We start from the raw sequence: 15,509 nt of genomic DNA, 5'->3' as shown, positions 1-15,509 counted from the left end.
GTGTTAAAAAATTTGCGGCGGTAGAGTAATGAATTATTATCTTAATGGTCCACGAGAATTCATCATGCACAGATAACAAAAGAGAAGTAAGCAGGATGAGACATCTCAATTTTTAACGTGAAAAAACCTTGTAAGGGGAAAAAATCACGGGGTCTAGCCCAGTTGAAATAATCCACTATGAATGATCAATGCACAAACTCTTTCTTCCCTTAAATTATAGAAGATAAAATTAACTTGGTTGCAGTTTTTGGTATGATCAATGCACAAACTCTTTCTTCCCTTAAATTATAGAAGATAGAATTAACTTGGCTGCAGTTTTTGGTGACATTAGATTGCAAAGGCCATTGTTGATTGTTATGGAAATAATAATTTGTCGTGAGTGTAGTACATGGTTGTTTCAGAAGCGTTGATTAACAAAAAAAACCATAGCAAGCCGTTACGAGAGATGTAGACCACATAGGTCGCAATGGCGAATATGAATGATGCCTGGGGCCGAAGTCAAGAGCTGCATAAACTGTGAACCACGTAGATCGTAGGGGCGAATATGAATGATATTCGTAGGCCGCGAGGCCCGGAGTCGGGAAATACCTGAGCCGATGACCACGCAAGTTGTTTGGGGAAGTACAAATGACGTTCATAGGTCGCGGGGACTGGAGTCGGGAGCTATACGAGCTATGAACAAGGTAGGGCGTAGAGACTAGTATGAATGAAGTCTTAGGCCGCGAAGGCCGGAATCAGAAGCTGCATGAGTTGATGACCATGTAGGTCATTTGGGCGAGTATGAATGACGTTCGTAGGTCGCAGGGGTCAGAGTCGGGAGTTGCACGAGCTGTGAACCAGATAGACCGTATGGGCGAGTATGAATGACATCCATAAGCCGCGAAGGTCGGAGTTGGGAGTCGCACGAGCTGTGAACCACGTAGGTCGTTGTTGACACATAGACCGTAGTGATTAGCTCCTGTCTCACGAAGATAACTAACAAGGTTTAGTTGGTGGTGCTCGACGATAATTGATGGTGATAGAAGGTGACGATTGACAGTGGTTGAGGCTGACGACGGTCGATGGTGATCGGCGGTGGTCGACAACGGTCGGGATAGTGCTGGAATTCAGCTCCATCTCCGAGCTTCTAGTTCTCTCTGAAGCTTCAAGACATTCCCTCATGTGAGGGGTGGAACTCTGTTTGTAGTTTTCTGGGTGTCATTAATGCATGAATATGAATCATTTTGATCTGTCGGTCCAGAGAAGTTACTTCGATCAAACGATGTTTAATGGACATTCAAGTGTCTTAACAAAGTTGGAATTGTGCAATCTTGAGATCGTTGGATTCATCTTGTTGAGACACTCGATTTGACGATAAACTTGTTAGAATCGACGATCGTTCAACATTTCAAATATGTCTGAAACTCTTTAAAATATTATTTAATGACTTGATATGGGCTTAATTTGACTCGGATTGTAATGAATTTGATGTCATTAGATTCGTCTCATCAAGCCAGTCATTTTAACTATAAGTTTGCCGAAATTGGAGCTTTGGATGACCCTTAATTAATGTTTGAATGTTTCTTGATCAAGGTATTATCTCGAGATCCGCGTCATGCCTCGTGATTCGTGCCGGATGATGAAAATTAATTTGTGGCGTATCATATATGTGTGTGTGTGTGTGCGCGCGCGTATATATACACACACAAGCATACATACATACATACATACATACATGTGCCGAACACTCAGATCAGTTGGTCGGGTATCTGCTTGTCAGTTGTAAGTCCCCTATGGTTTGGAGTTCGATTTCCCTTGAGTGTAGGGTGCAGTACTATATATATATATATATAATATCAAAATTTATACATAACCTACATTAGGCCATTTACATGCATAAGACTTAAAAAATTGCCAAAAAAAGTTATTATTATATTTAAATTTTAAAAAATAAAATGCATAATTTTTAATACTGAAGCTCGAAAAAAGCTCGTAGTCCTTTATATTTAATTTTTTTTAGCATTTTTAAATAAAAAATAGTTTGAGTCAATCATGAGCATGTTCATATATCTGACTAAAAAAAGTTCAATCGAATATTTTAACTCATAGTCGTTATGTTTGAAGTAATATATAAAATAAATATTTTCTCGTCCAGATCTTTGACCAACTATAAAATAATCGGATACAAATGATGGATCGTTTCCCTCGACTTTCTCCCCTTCTCCGGATCTCTAATTTCCACTCCTGAAAGCTCTGCAATTCGCCATTTGAATCAAATATGAAAAACAGATTCTGAACCAAAGAAGTCGGAGGAGAAAATGGCGTGGTGGGGAAGAGAAAGTGATGCGATTGAGCATATTCGGAGTGGAGGTCCACCCTCTGGCCAGATTCGCGTCCTCGTAGTCGGAGACTCAGGTAGAGTTTCTATTGCTCACCGTGTTATGCTAGGTCATCGAATCTGAAATCTGGATTGCGTAGTGTTTGGTTTTCATGATTGGTACGTGTTTGATTCTGCGGGCATTAGCTGTTTCTGAGAGAGTGATAATTTGTTTACATAATTGAGCACATCAGTGCATGGTATTGTGGCGGAATGGATGAAGGTTGGATTACTAAGCTGTTGGTTTCATTTTATTTTGATATGGACTGAGCTAAGTGTGGAAGATGGAATGTGGAAAGGGTTTAGGGTTTGGGTTTGTATTTGTAAGCACAACGAAGGTAAGAATTTGAGATTTGAGAAATTTCAGTTGTTACGGAACACAATGGTGAATTTGATGCCGTTTTCGACTTGAAGTTACTGAGGGTGATCAGAGGCAACTATGGATCTGGGGTTTTGATGGAGGAGAATTCATATAAAATTTCGGATGTTACATGTATTATATTTTATACGTGAGATTATATAAAGGGTATCCATAAGTTCTGCGGATGTGATATGAACCATTGATCCCTGCGCTGTTGAATGGGAAAACAGCATGGAAGAAAGGGAAAATAATGAATCGAGAAGCGATTTGAAGGGATAATTAGGTGATTTGAGAATGGACATAACACCATAAGACAGGGAGGGAAGAAGTTTATTTTCATTTGATTGATATTTCCAACTAATTTATGTTATTCGTAGAATAAGTGCATATACTTCTATTTCAAAACTACCCATTAACCCAGACTATTTTTTACAATTATTTATCTCTTGCATTTTCCTAAATTTTGCCAGCCCTACTAAACCAACTTTCCCTCAAGGTAGAATTGTGAAGCAGTGGTAAGAAAATAATCAAATATGAAACCCATATACCAGTCCTATATTAGAACATGTGCTTTGACCATAATTCATTCCACCGATTCCCTTTGGAGTGGCCATTCATCCAACCACAAATTTTCAAGTGAATCATTCTGATGCGCCAATGTTTAAGTTTTTAATCTAACATAAAATGTAGGGAAGGGGTTAATTAAATTGACAAGGTTGTTGAGAAGGGCTCATTGGTGATAATTTAAAGATTTTTTTTGCTAAGTTCGTAATAAATATTGCGGAGTTTGCATTCAACCTCCATTTTTGAAAGCTAAATACTAAAGTAGGCTTAGGGAATGTAAAAATCCATTTCTAATCCAATACAAATTTTAACACCAGGCAAAAATGTTTAGGTGATTTACAGAGTTAAAAAGCAATGCTCATTTTCACGAAGATTTTTTTTTTGAAACCAAGCAAGCTCAAAGTGACATAAAAACATCACCAAAGTGACCAAAACATCAAAATAAAAATAAAAAAAATCAATATCCCTTGGTCTAATTTTCATACATGGAAATCCTGAATCGATCAATTAGCTAGTTAGGGTTGAACTGGCTTTGATGCTTTGCCATCCTCTACATGCTCCAGGGACAAACATGCAAGGAAGGTCTCAAGCAGCGGTAGTTTAGGGCTATTGTCACTTTTCTTGGAGGGTAGCAAACTATTTCTCACATTTTAAATGCTCATGATAAAATCTGCACATCGATGTTGTTTGATCACACTAGCACAAGCTCATTATTTTGTAAATTATATAGTGATTCTATTACTTTTCCAGAGCAATTGTGACATTCATCAATATTTCATTTTCTTAGCATCTTGTGAGAAATAAGCGAAAACATTTTGATTCAAAATTCACAATGTATCTTTTTTGTTATTTTGGCAACTCCAACTTTGAATAATGAATTTTTTAAAGATTATTCTTGCTAGTTCAAATGCTTAATTTTGATTTATCATATCTATCGAAATTAAAAAATTAAGATCTATTAGATGACACATTTTAATCATAGACGGAAGACACCTGATCTACCCCATTTTTATTGGGCTAATCTCGGTATGCCAAGGGCAATATTATCCAACCAAAGTTTGATCATGGGAGGGCATGATCTACATTATTCATTGTCAAAATTACAAGTAATAATCTAAAACATTTGAGATAAAAATTGAAATACCCTTTTTCAAATCTAAATATGCCTCAGTTTAACTCACTTGGAACATTTTGAATGGTAGATGATCTTGGGAATACTTAATAATTTTGAAAGTCAAATAATTAGAATGGTTTTGGATAAGTTTGGAGCATACAATGTGAATTGTGAAAACATATGATTACAAACCTATTTCTATAAATATATGTGAGTGGTATTGTAATTTTATATCGAAGTTGAAGATGAAATAAGTAACAATTTTCCTATACCGTCCTTTCTAAAGATATCCTTCCTCCCTAGTTAGAGTTTCTTGCTATTTTCCTTCTCTCTATCCCATTCCTCTCTTACTTCTAGGTATTCATTTGTCTAGACCCTTTAATTCTTCTTTGAACCTCTCAGGTTTTCTTTCCACATGAATTCTCAAATGTCAATTATAAAACAATTAACCATAAGTTATTTCTGTTACCCCTTTATAAATATGAAGGGAATACCCACAATAAAATAAATTCTAGGTATTCTGATTTATGATCCCCAAATCAATGACATTCCATTTTAATAATCGTGATAATCAAAGTATAAAAGGTTCCTTTATAAAATGTGCAACAACTGGCCTATAAAAATAGTACCTCACAAAATATTAAAATACAAAAAGTTAAGAACGAAAAATTGTTGATGCAAAAGATTAGTTGCTTTTGGGCCCTTCTTGTTTCGTCTCAAACCTCAACAATAGTAAATATTGTGTGTAACACATGTAGCTGGAGAGTAAAAAAAACATAATGGATTCATTGCGCTCCATGCTCTCAAGCTATCACCCCCCACTGACCGTCCATATTAAAATTGTTGAAGGCATCTAATTAAAAGTCAACTAGAGCTCAGAAAAAGTAATATCACATCAATACGATCATAGCGATCATGGTCAAAATATTTTCACAAGTCTAGGCATCGTTAATAGCTTCAAGTTAGGTGATCAAGATTAAAGTGTGCCTCACTAGTCTATCACCTAAAAGTCAAGGTCAAAGCCTGACATTTTCCATGATAGTTTGCCTATGAAACTTTGAGCCATTTTGGCTCATCAAATAGTTAACTAAGCTCATTTTATCAGTTGAGATTTGCCTCAAAATTAGCCTAAGCTCTATGTCACCCTTAAATCTATAAGGTCATTTTAGATAAGGTAACTTATAGTTGCTAATAAGGCTTTTTAGGTTTAGGAACCAAAAAGTAATATCTAGATTTTCTGGGTATTTAGATGGATTACCAAAATTTCTGGACGATGGATCACCATAAGATTTTGAAACACCAACTATTATTTACCCTACCAATTCTTTAAGCACTACAATGACAAGCTAACAAACAAGTTAATATAAACATTCATAATTATTCTTAATTGTGACTATTGTTGTTAGGAGGATTTATTAAATATGAAGGCTTGTTTTCATGAGAAGCCTTAAACTAAAAAATATAAAGTTTTCAACGACGGTGAAATCTTTGGAGCTTTATTCACTGCTTAAATTTTCTTTTACAAATGTAGTTATGACACTTTCTGAGTAGTCTGGTGAGCCTTTCCTAGTCCCATCAATTTTTTCTAGATCATATAAAAAGTGATTAAATCATTTGCCTTAAGAAAACTCTTTCTACTTCTATATTGGCTTTTTCTTTGTACTGTTCCGTGTAGTTTCTAGGTTTGATATCTACCATCTATTTTAGCTAAAGTACTGCAGTGAAACCTAAAAAAATGTATGAAATGCTCTATTGGGTAAATTAGCTTTTCAAATTGCATTGCATGAGCGTATAAAAGCTTGTTAACATTCTTAGCATCAGGGGTGTAGAAGAGGTGAGCTTGAGCGAACATAGTGCTTGTTTGTGATTGGTTCATTCAAATTTTTTTTTTAATTCAAAATAAGCTTGTGTTAGAAATGGCTTGTAAGCATATTCATGCTTGGCTCAATTCAAAATTGTTTATTCATTTTCACTAGAATTAAACTCAAACTTAGCTTGAAGGATTTAAAAATAATCAGATTTAACTTTTGTTAAATACAACATAACACATCAACATAAAAATATTACGGAAATAATATTATTTATTTAATTAATTTTGAAGCAAAATGAGCTGAATATGATTGAATAAAAGCTTGTTTTGTTAAGCTCATTTATAAATTGAGTTTTTTTTTTTTTGTTCAGCTTTCTTGTTTAACGAATAAATCGAACACGTGCTATATAACAAGTCGAACATAAGTTCTCTGTGAACCACAATATTTTTTGACAGCCCTGCTTAGCATAATGAAGATGGATCATTTTTCTTTTCTGTTTTGTAAAAAGCTTAACCTCTTTTACATATTTTATCAGACAATCTTGCTTGCATAAGTTTCCCCAATTTTGAATTTACTGTTTCTTATCTTGAATTATTTATAGGCGTGGGAAAAACTTCTCTCGTGCATCTAATTCTTAAAGGTTCTTCAATTGCCCATCCACGTCCAACAGTTGGGTGTGCAGTTGATGTAAAGGTAAATAAAATCCTTTTCTTTATAGAAAAGAGTTAAGTGTCAGAATTGTGCTTTGACCATTTACGTTGTCATTCAGTCTTAGAGTCTATAAAAGCGTGCAATCAGTCCCTATACTCTTTAATATGAGCTAAAATAAACTCCAAAAATGACTATTTTAGGCCCCATTACAAGAGTCCGGTGACTAAATTGACACTTTTATACACTCTAGGACTAATGTGGACCCTACAAAGAGTCAAGGGACCATTCTGATAATTTGCTTTTATCAAAAATGATAATGACTTAAATAAATAACACCCAGAGTGAAAATTTTACCTGTTTCCAGCATATTAGCTATGGAGGTGCAAGCATGTCATCTAACAGCAAACAAGGTGATCGGGAGGGTGACTTCTTTGTTGAGCTTTGGGATATCTCTGGACATGATCGGTACAAGGACTGTCGATATCTTTTTTATACCCAAATCCATGGTGAGGACTGAACAATGTCATTAACTTTTTGGGGTATTACAATTCTCATGTAATTACATATCTAGCAGCCAAACTTTCATATTTACATGTATAGCACTTAAATCATTAATATGGCATAAAAAATATCACTATTGCCTACTTTTTAAGAGTGAAATACACATTTCCATGCATAGATTTATCACACCAAAATGTTATGAATGTAAATATAAAAGTTTTGGTGTTGGATATGTAAATACATAAGAATTGTGTGGTATGTATGTAAATTTCTCAAACTTTTTTTTCTTCCGAACCTGTTAGTTATCTAAAACTTGCTTTCTACATTTACACCATCCAAATTTTTTATATCACATCAAAAGTATCACTATTTTTACTTTTAAAATGTAAAATACACCTTCATGCATATGTATATGTAAAAGTTGAAGTTTGGTGCTAGATATGTAAATACATTGGAATTGAGTGGAATATATGCAAATCTTCTTTTCATTCTATGATTGGAGTACTGACACATAAAATATGTGAGCTCTATTGGAGCCCTTCAGAGAATGGCAAAGCTTTTACTTCGGGAATGATTATTGTTAGCATTAGTCTTTTACATCCAGTAGAATTAAGCAATATATGGGTTCTGCAACTCAGAATATTTTCTAGGGGCATTTACATACATGGCACACAATTCTTATATATTTAAAACCTAAACTTCCCTATTTACATGCATGGCATTCAAATCTTTCACATAAAAAAAAATTACCACTCTTACTAACTTTATAAAAGTTACATACGCCATTTTCCTGCATAGATTATAACGTCAAAGTGTTATAAATGTAATCATCAAACTTTAGGTGTTAATACATAGGAATTATGTGGTATGCATGTACATTTCCCTTTTTTTTATTGTAAGCATGAGCATGCTGTTTTAATGTTAATTTCTCCTTGTGATGACCGTGTTTATTTAGCATGCTAAAAGCAAGATTATGCAATAAGAACCCTGTCATTTATGTTTTCATTTAAGAGTTCACAGTTTCTGAATTAGACTAGGGTTGACTAAGGATATAAACGTTCCAAAAAACTTGGAGAGACCTACATGTTTGGAAATTTCTTGGCCTTTCTAAGTATCCCTCTGACTTGATTTCATGTTCTCAACGTGAAGAGCAATGATGCTTATAGTAGCTTTTCGCAAGATTTACATGCATACCTCATAATTCTCAAGTATTGGCATATCGAACAACTAAATTTCAAATTTTACATATATGCCACTTTACCTATACATGAAAAGAGGCATGTCACTTCTTAAAGTTTAAATAATGATATTTTGATGTGTTATGAAAATTTTGGGTTGTATAAATGTAAATACATAGGAATTGGGTGGAATGTATGTAGATGCCCCTAGTTTTTATTATGACTCTTGAGGTTGCTTGAGTTAGAAAATATGCTTCTAAAAACAATGATCTTGTTTTCACTCATTTTGGGTGTGAAAATGAAATTAAAGCTTTGGAGAGAATTTTGATGTTTTTGGACTTACAAATCAGTAGTTTAAGTTGCATAGGTCTGTTGTTATTGCTGCCAGCAAGTCCTGCTTTTGGGAAGTTATTACTAGGAAATATAATTAGTTGAATGATTTACATGCATACCACTTTTTTCCAATGTATTTAAATATCTAACATCTAAACTTCAATTTTACATACATACCACCTTACCTATGCACGAAAAAACATATATTTCACTTTTAAAAAATTAAAATGTTAATATTTTTGATGTGATGTGAAAAATTTGAGCATTACTTCTGTAAAAAGTATAGTTTACGTGTTTGATATCTAAATACACAGGAATTGTGTGGTATGTATGTAAATGCCCCTAATTAGTTCTCTACCTTGTGAATGGTCTCTCAATGGAATCTGATCACTGATTGTAATGATTACTTATTCAGAGAGAGAAGTCACAAAACGCCCCCGATTCTTTGTAGGTTGTCTTTTTAAAATATGGGCTGAAATGATCCTTTTAAAGGAGTATTTTATCTCTAATCAAAAGATTTTGAGGACTAATCTAACACTTTTATATAATTTGGGACTAAAATCACCCCCATGTAAATAATCATGAGATTACTTTACTTCGTACTTGTAAGCACATTTTAATCTATACCTTCCATGCTTCATTTTTCATGAAATTTCCCTAAAGAGATCTTGTTGTATTAGGTGTTATCTTCGTCCACGATCTCTCTCAAAGGAGGACGAAAACTAGTTTGCAGAATTGGGCTGCGGAGATTGCATCAACAGGCACATTTTCAGCTCCTCTTGAATCTGGAGGTCCAAGGAGCCTTCCTGTTCCTTGTCTCATTATTGCCAACAAAGCCGACATATTCTCAAATCGGCGCCATCGAAGCAGCGGCAATCTATTCGATGTTGCTAGAATGTGGGCCGAGAAGCAAGGCCTTGTTCCACCTAGTGAGGAGCTTCCATTGACAGATAGCTTTCCGGGCAGCTCAAGCCTTCTTGCGGTAAGATTGTTGGGGCATTTACTTCCATAGCACACAATTATTATTTATCCACATATCTACCATCTAAACATTCATATTTACATGTGTACCACTCAAATCTTTAACATCATGTAAAATATACTACCATCATTATCTTTTCAAAAGTGAAAAACACCTTTTCATGCACGTGTTTATGATACAAATGTGCTATAAGTGTAACTATCAAACTTTGGGTGTTAGATATGTATAAACATGAGAATTGTGTGGTATGCATGTAAATTTTCCCTTTTTTCTTGTGATGTTTTCAATAACCACAAATTCATTTGCTTTTTACTTGTAAATAGAATGCTGGTAAATTTTTCCTTTTTTCTTGTGATACGAACTAAAGCTTAAACTTTACTTTTTCACGTTTATACTACCCAAACCTTTCATATCACATAAAAAAATACCAGCATTCTAAATTTTAAAAACTCAAAGACACCTTTTTATGCATGGGTAAGGTGGCATGTGTGTAAAAATTAAAGTTTAGGTGTTAGGTATGTAAATACATAATAGGAATTGAGTGGTATTTATATAAATCTTCCTTTTTTTTTATCATTCATGTCTAAGAAGGGCGTGCTTTTTATTACTAATTACATTCCTAATCACATCCTTTTAGCCGATGTATTTCACAATCAATTCCTTCGTTTATTAAATTTCGTGCGTCTTTTCAAAATATTTGTTTTCAACACAATCATCCGCGTGTTCGTGACTTATTTTCAACACTGAGACTCATGCAACATTGCCCTTGTTATTATCTTTATACTAAGTTTTTCTTTTACTTTTCTCATGATATTCTATTTTATATGATATCATAGGTTTTTTTTTTTTTTGAACACTTATCTTTTAATGTACCACTTTCATCTCTATCTCTAGTATTATTTTTTTTTAGGGGCTTTTACATACACGCCGCCCAAATCCTATGTATTTATATATCTAACACCTGAACTTTACCATATACATTTATACCACTCAAATCTTTCATATCACATAAAATACCACTATTTTAACTTTTAAAACATGAAATGTACATTTTCTTGCATAAGGAAGGTGGAATATATGTAAAAATTGAAGTTTAGGTGTTAGATATGTAAATCTTCTTCTTTTTTTTTTAATGTATTATATATCTGAAATTGTAACTAAAAATGTTCTAATGTCTCAATTCTTCATCATTATTAACTTGTCATGAATAAATTGACATGTTGAAAAGTTAATTATAATGCATTTAGTTGTTTCCTATGAGCTTAAGCCACCACTATCCAAATTTCTCTTTCTCTTTCTCTCTATATTTAAATTTCTTGGTAATACCTTTCATTTTCCCCGTCATATAGAAATATTATTCATAAAACTCTAATTTAATAAGTTCTGAAAACTTGTCCTAAAGTTTTATATCTTTTCAATATGCTATCATGTGGATCTCATTTTTTTTAAAACCCAAGTTTTATATTTTTCTTTTGGGGCATTTACATACATCACTCTCAATTCTTATATATGTATTTATCTAACACCTAAAATTTCATATTTACATGCATAATACTCAAATCTTTAATATTACATAAGAAATATTTTTATTACCATCACCACATTGGAGACCTAGGTGGGGTATTGCACTTCTCGAATATACCCCACCTCCTTTAGCTTTCGTACTTCCTCTCAGATGGCGCCAACGTTATGGCTGAGCTTCTGCTCTTCTGCTTAATGGGTCGGGCCGATTGATTGACGTTCAACCTGTGGCACGCGACGTCAAACGGCACTCGGGCCGATTGATTGACGTTCAACCTGTGGCACGCGACGTCAATCGGCACGCCCAACATCTCAGCGGTCGTCCACGCGAAAACTACTCGATTTTCTCAGAGGGTTTGGATTAGCAGCTCTTTGGTTCTCCTTCGACTGTCGGAACCTCCCGGGTGGTTTCGTTGGTTTTGAGGCCACATTCCCTTGTGTTTTGGATATCCAAAAGATCGTGCTATATGTTGCTTATGGCTCGTAAGTAGCTAACCCGGGACTGCTCCAGATCACCCCTGACCGTGATAATTTCTCCATCTCTAGGAAACTTGACAACAATATGGTAAGTAGAGAGCACCACTCTGAAATTATTAAACAGCTGTCGGCCGAATATTGCGTTATACTTCGTGGGTGAATCCATCACGAGGAAATTTTTTGTGAGCATAAATTGCTTCTCGTTTTCTCCCCAACTTATTGGTAGCCCGACTACTCCCAGTGTTTCATTCCTTTCGCCCGAGAATCCATACAATATTACGGCCGTCGCGATCATCCAATCGGTAGTGAGACTCAGTTTGTCGAATACTTGCTTGAACAGTATATATTCACATAACTCCTTATATCAATGAGAACGCTTCCTAATTGGTAATTGGTGATTATTGTCTTTATTATAATGGTGTCGTTATATGGATGATTTCCCTTAGGGGGAAGATTCGTGTCAGTGAAATAAATGTCGGATGGCCTTTGGGTTTTGGGGAAAAAGGTTGTGGCACAGAGTTCTCTCGTTTACTATCTTTTCTGGCTTGTCGTCTTGGGTGGTTCGCTTCCTCCAAAGATTGCGGGCACATATCCCACAATTTGAATGGCGTTAGTGCGGATGGGCACGTCAGTCATTCCTTCAGTTGGAGCTTTGCTCTGCCTTTGGGTCGTGGCTCCAGGGGCGACAATTCTTTCAACTTCCTCTACTTTTTCAGCTCCTCGACCATGTTATGCAGATGTCTGCATTCTTTCGTATCGTGTTCATGATCTCTGTGGTACTTTCAATATTTCCTGCTATCCTGAAGAAAAGCTCCGACCCTCATCGACGTTGTTTTTCTAAAGAACTTATCGTGGATGGCGTCCACTATTTCTTTCATGGAAACCCTAAGTGGAGTTTTGTGGGGACCCTAGGATTATACCAGGGGTGTTCCCGATGGAATAACGATCGGTGGTTCTGAGCCTTGGTTGCTGTCTTGTGGTGGTCTCTTCTGGTGTCTTTGTTCGGCGGGCTCAAGGGTGTTCTCATAGGTGACAATATATTTGTTGGCCATTTCTAACAATTCGACCAAGCTTTGCGACTTTGCGAGTTCGAGGTCGAAACGAAACCTCTCTGACGTCACTCCTTGTGTCAGCAAGCCTGGGTAATGTCGGGCTTCAAGTCCTTGATGTCTAGTGTTTTGCACTGGAAGTGTGCGATAAACAACTGCATGCTCTCGTTGGCTCCCTACTTTAGTTAACACAGGGATTGAGTTCTTTTCTTAGGCCTAAAGGCAAACTGCGATAGAAAGTGTCTTCTGAATTCCGCAAAACAAGTGATTACTCCCACGGGCAATCCGTCGAACTATCTTAATGCGGTTGATAGCAACATCGTGAAGAAAAGCTTACATTTGAGGGCATCATAAATTTTCAAGAGGCATATGAACGATTCGAACGACGTGAGGTAGTCGTTAGGTCTGACCATCCATTATACAGCTCTAAGATTGACATCTTGAACTTCTCCGAAGGTTCAACTCCAAAGACTTGTAGGGAGAAGACGTTTTCTGGCTGCCTTTGTACTCCGCACTGGTCGATTTCTTTCCTCCACTGGGGCAGATCTGGCGCTGTCTTGGTATAGACCCTCGTCGGGCTTTCCATGCAGGTGGATCACCCTCCTTCCATTGTTGGTTAGTGGTTCCCCTTAAGGGGATTGAGTGTTCCTTGTCGTGTTGGCTCTTCTCCTAGAACTGGGGTCACTGTTAGGGCAATGAACGCTTTAAGTACTTCTACAAACTGTCCCGACATCTAGTTGGTGACCTGAGTTCTCAAATCTTGCAGGCCTTGTTGAACAAATTCTTCCATAAACTCACGGGTGCATATTGTTTATCCTACGACCCTCTCCCTGTTGTTGTTGCTGACCTCCTCTATTTGTTGATGCATGTTTTCACGCTCACCGCACTTTAAAGGATGTTAAATCCAAAAGTATTCGGGAAACACACATAAGGAATATAATGTTCTGCTAGGAAGTGATGAGAGAGAGAGAGAGAGCATATTAGAGGACATTAAAAGAGAGCTTTCTTTATTCGTGACATGAATCTCTATTTATAAGTATAAGTTTCAACATTACAAAAAACATATTGACCCACTCATTATTAACTTTTAAGGGGGACTTTTTAGTAATTATAGAGCTATTCACATATAATAAAACCAATGACTGATTCGATCGATGAAAGTTGATGACCGTCTGGTAAGCCTTGACTCGATCGATATCTAATCCGAAAAAGAGTCTCTTGTCGATCGTTTTGAGGATTGATCCCCGCCCTGAAAAATATCTCTTGGCACGTTCCGCCGATCATTCGGTCAAGATGTCTTCCTTGCTAACATCCAATTCGAGGCTGTCGTCAACAGCTATGTATGATCATCAACGACATTCTTCTAAGCCGTTTTTTCGTCTTGAGATTCGTGCTGATATATTTTTATATGTAGAATCCCCAAGAAAATTTTTAGTTTTTTTCTTAATCTGTTTATATGCCATTCATCATAATATGCAGTGTCACTTTTAATTGTGATTCAATTTTTTATTTAAAGACATGCACTGATGAAGGACATTATTTATTTGGAAGATTTGCGTGCATACCACTGAATTCTTATGTATTTACATATCTGACATGTAAAGTCAATTTTTACAAATATGCCACCTTATGCATAAAAAAGGTATATCTCACTTTTCTAATAGTTAAAATAGTAATATTTTTTATGTGATACGAAAGATTTAGGTAATATGAAACTATTAATTTCAAAAAGTAAAGTTTAGGTATTAGATATGTAAATATGTAAAAATTAAGTGGTATGCATGTAAATGCCCGTAGTTTTTTAATTAACATCTAAAAATTGTTTAAGCACAAGCAAATTCATTAATTAAAATTCATAGCAAATTTACTATTGTTGCTGGATATAATAGTCAAAATTTAATTGACCATCATAAAAAAAAAAACAACAAATAATTCCCAAAAATATAGAATTTTATACATCTCTCCCAGTCCTGTTGTCACTGCTTAAATTTCACTATAATCTGATTATAGAGAAAATATTTACCTACATACCATGCAATTCTTATGTATTTACATATCTAACACCTAAACATTACATTAAAAATATTCCCATCACTGTCTTTTTAAAAGTGAAATATACTTTTTTTTTCATGCATAGATGTATGTACCAAGATGTTGTAAATATCAAATTTTGGATACTAGATATGTAAATACATAAGAATGGTGTGGTATGTACGTAAATTTCCCTTCATTATTTATTCTGAGTTTAGATTATTGCAGTGTGCATGGATTGGAATTTTAATTTCAACTTTGAATAACATTGCAGGCTGCTAAAGAAGCTAGATATGACAAAGAAGCTGTAATGAAATTTTTTAAACAGGTCTGTGTTTTTATACTCTTTGCATTAATCTGAAAATGTGAAGTAATTATCACCTAATTACAACTTAAAACTGTTTAATTTGTAATTATTATATCATAAAATATCTTTTAACAGTTGATTAGGAGAAGATACTTTGCCGATGAACAACCTGCACCGACCCCATGCCCAATTCCTCCAGTAATTGATAATCAATTACATAGCAGTTTCAGGTAATTCTCACTGCCAACATTTTTTTTTTGGGGGGGGGGGGGG

At 35.2% G+C, this 15,509-nt stretch overlaps 2 protein-coding genes across 3 annotated transcripts in view; both read left to right on the top strand.

The window, feature by feature from the left end:
- Nucleotides 1-15,509, top strand: part of LOC110019266 (probable WRKY transcription factor 13) — a 36,792-nt gene that overhangs the window by 7,534 nt on the left and 13,749 nt on the right. The gene's annotated exons all lie outside the window — the stretch shown is intronic.
- Nucleotides 2,153-15,509, top strand: part of LOC110019264 (small GTPase LIP1-like) — a 14,399-nt gene continuing 1,042 nt past the window's right edge. For both annotated transcript variants that reach the window (XM_020716879.1, XM_020716878.1), the window contains exons 1-6: nucleotides 2,153-2,394; nucleotides 6,808-6,899; nucleotides 7,222-7,363; nucleotides 9,550-9,851; nucleotides 15,204-15,257; nucleotides 15,372-15,466. In XM_020716879.1, the coding sequence (XP_020572538.1) occupies nucleotides 2,298-2,394; nucleotides 6,808-6,899; nucleotides 7,222-7,363; nucleotides 9,550-9,851; nucleotides 15,204-15,257; nucleotides 15,372-15,466 (782 nt within the window). In that variant the 5' untranslated portion in view covers nucleotides 2,153-2,297. The remainder of the gene's footprint in view (nucleotides 2,395-6,807; nucleotides 6,900-7,221; nucleotides 7,364-9,549; nucleotides 9,852-15,203; nucleotides 15,258-15,371; nucleotides 15,467-15,509) is intronic.

This window comes from Phalaenopsis equestris, unplaced genomic scaffold (genome assembly GCF_001263595.1).
Source record: "Phalaenopsis equestris unplaced genomic scaffold, ASM126359v1 Scaffold000054, whole genome shotgun sequence".
Classification (NCBI taxonomy): Eukaryota; Viridiplantae; Streptophyta; class Magnoliopsida; order Asparagales; family Orchidaceae; genus Phalaenopsis; species Phalaenopsis equestris.
Note: the sequence above shows the minus strand (reverse complement) of the source record. Positions and strands in the feature narration are given on the sequence as shown.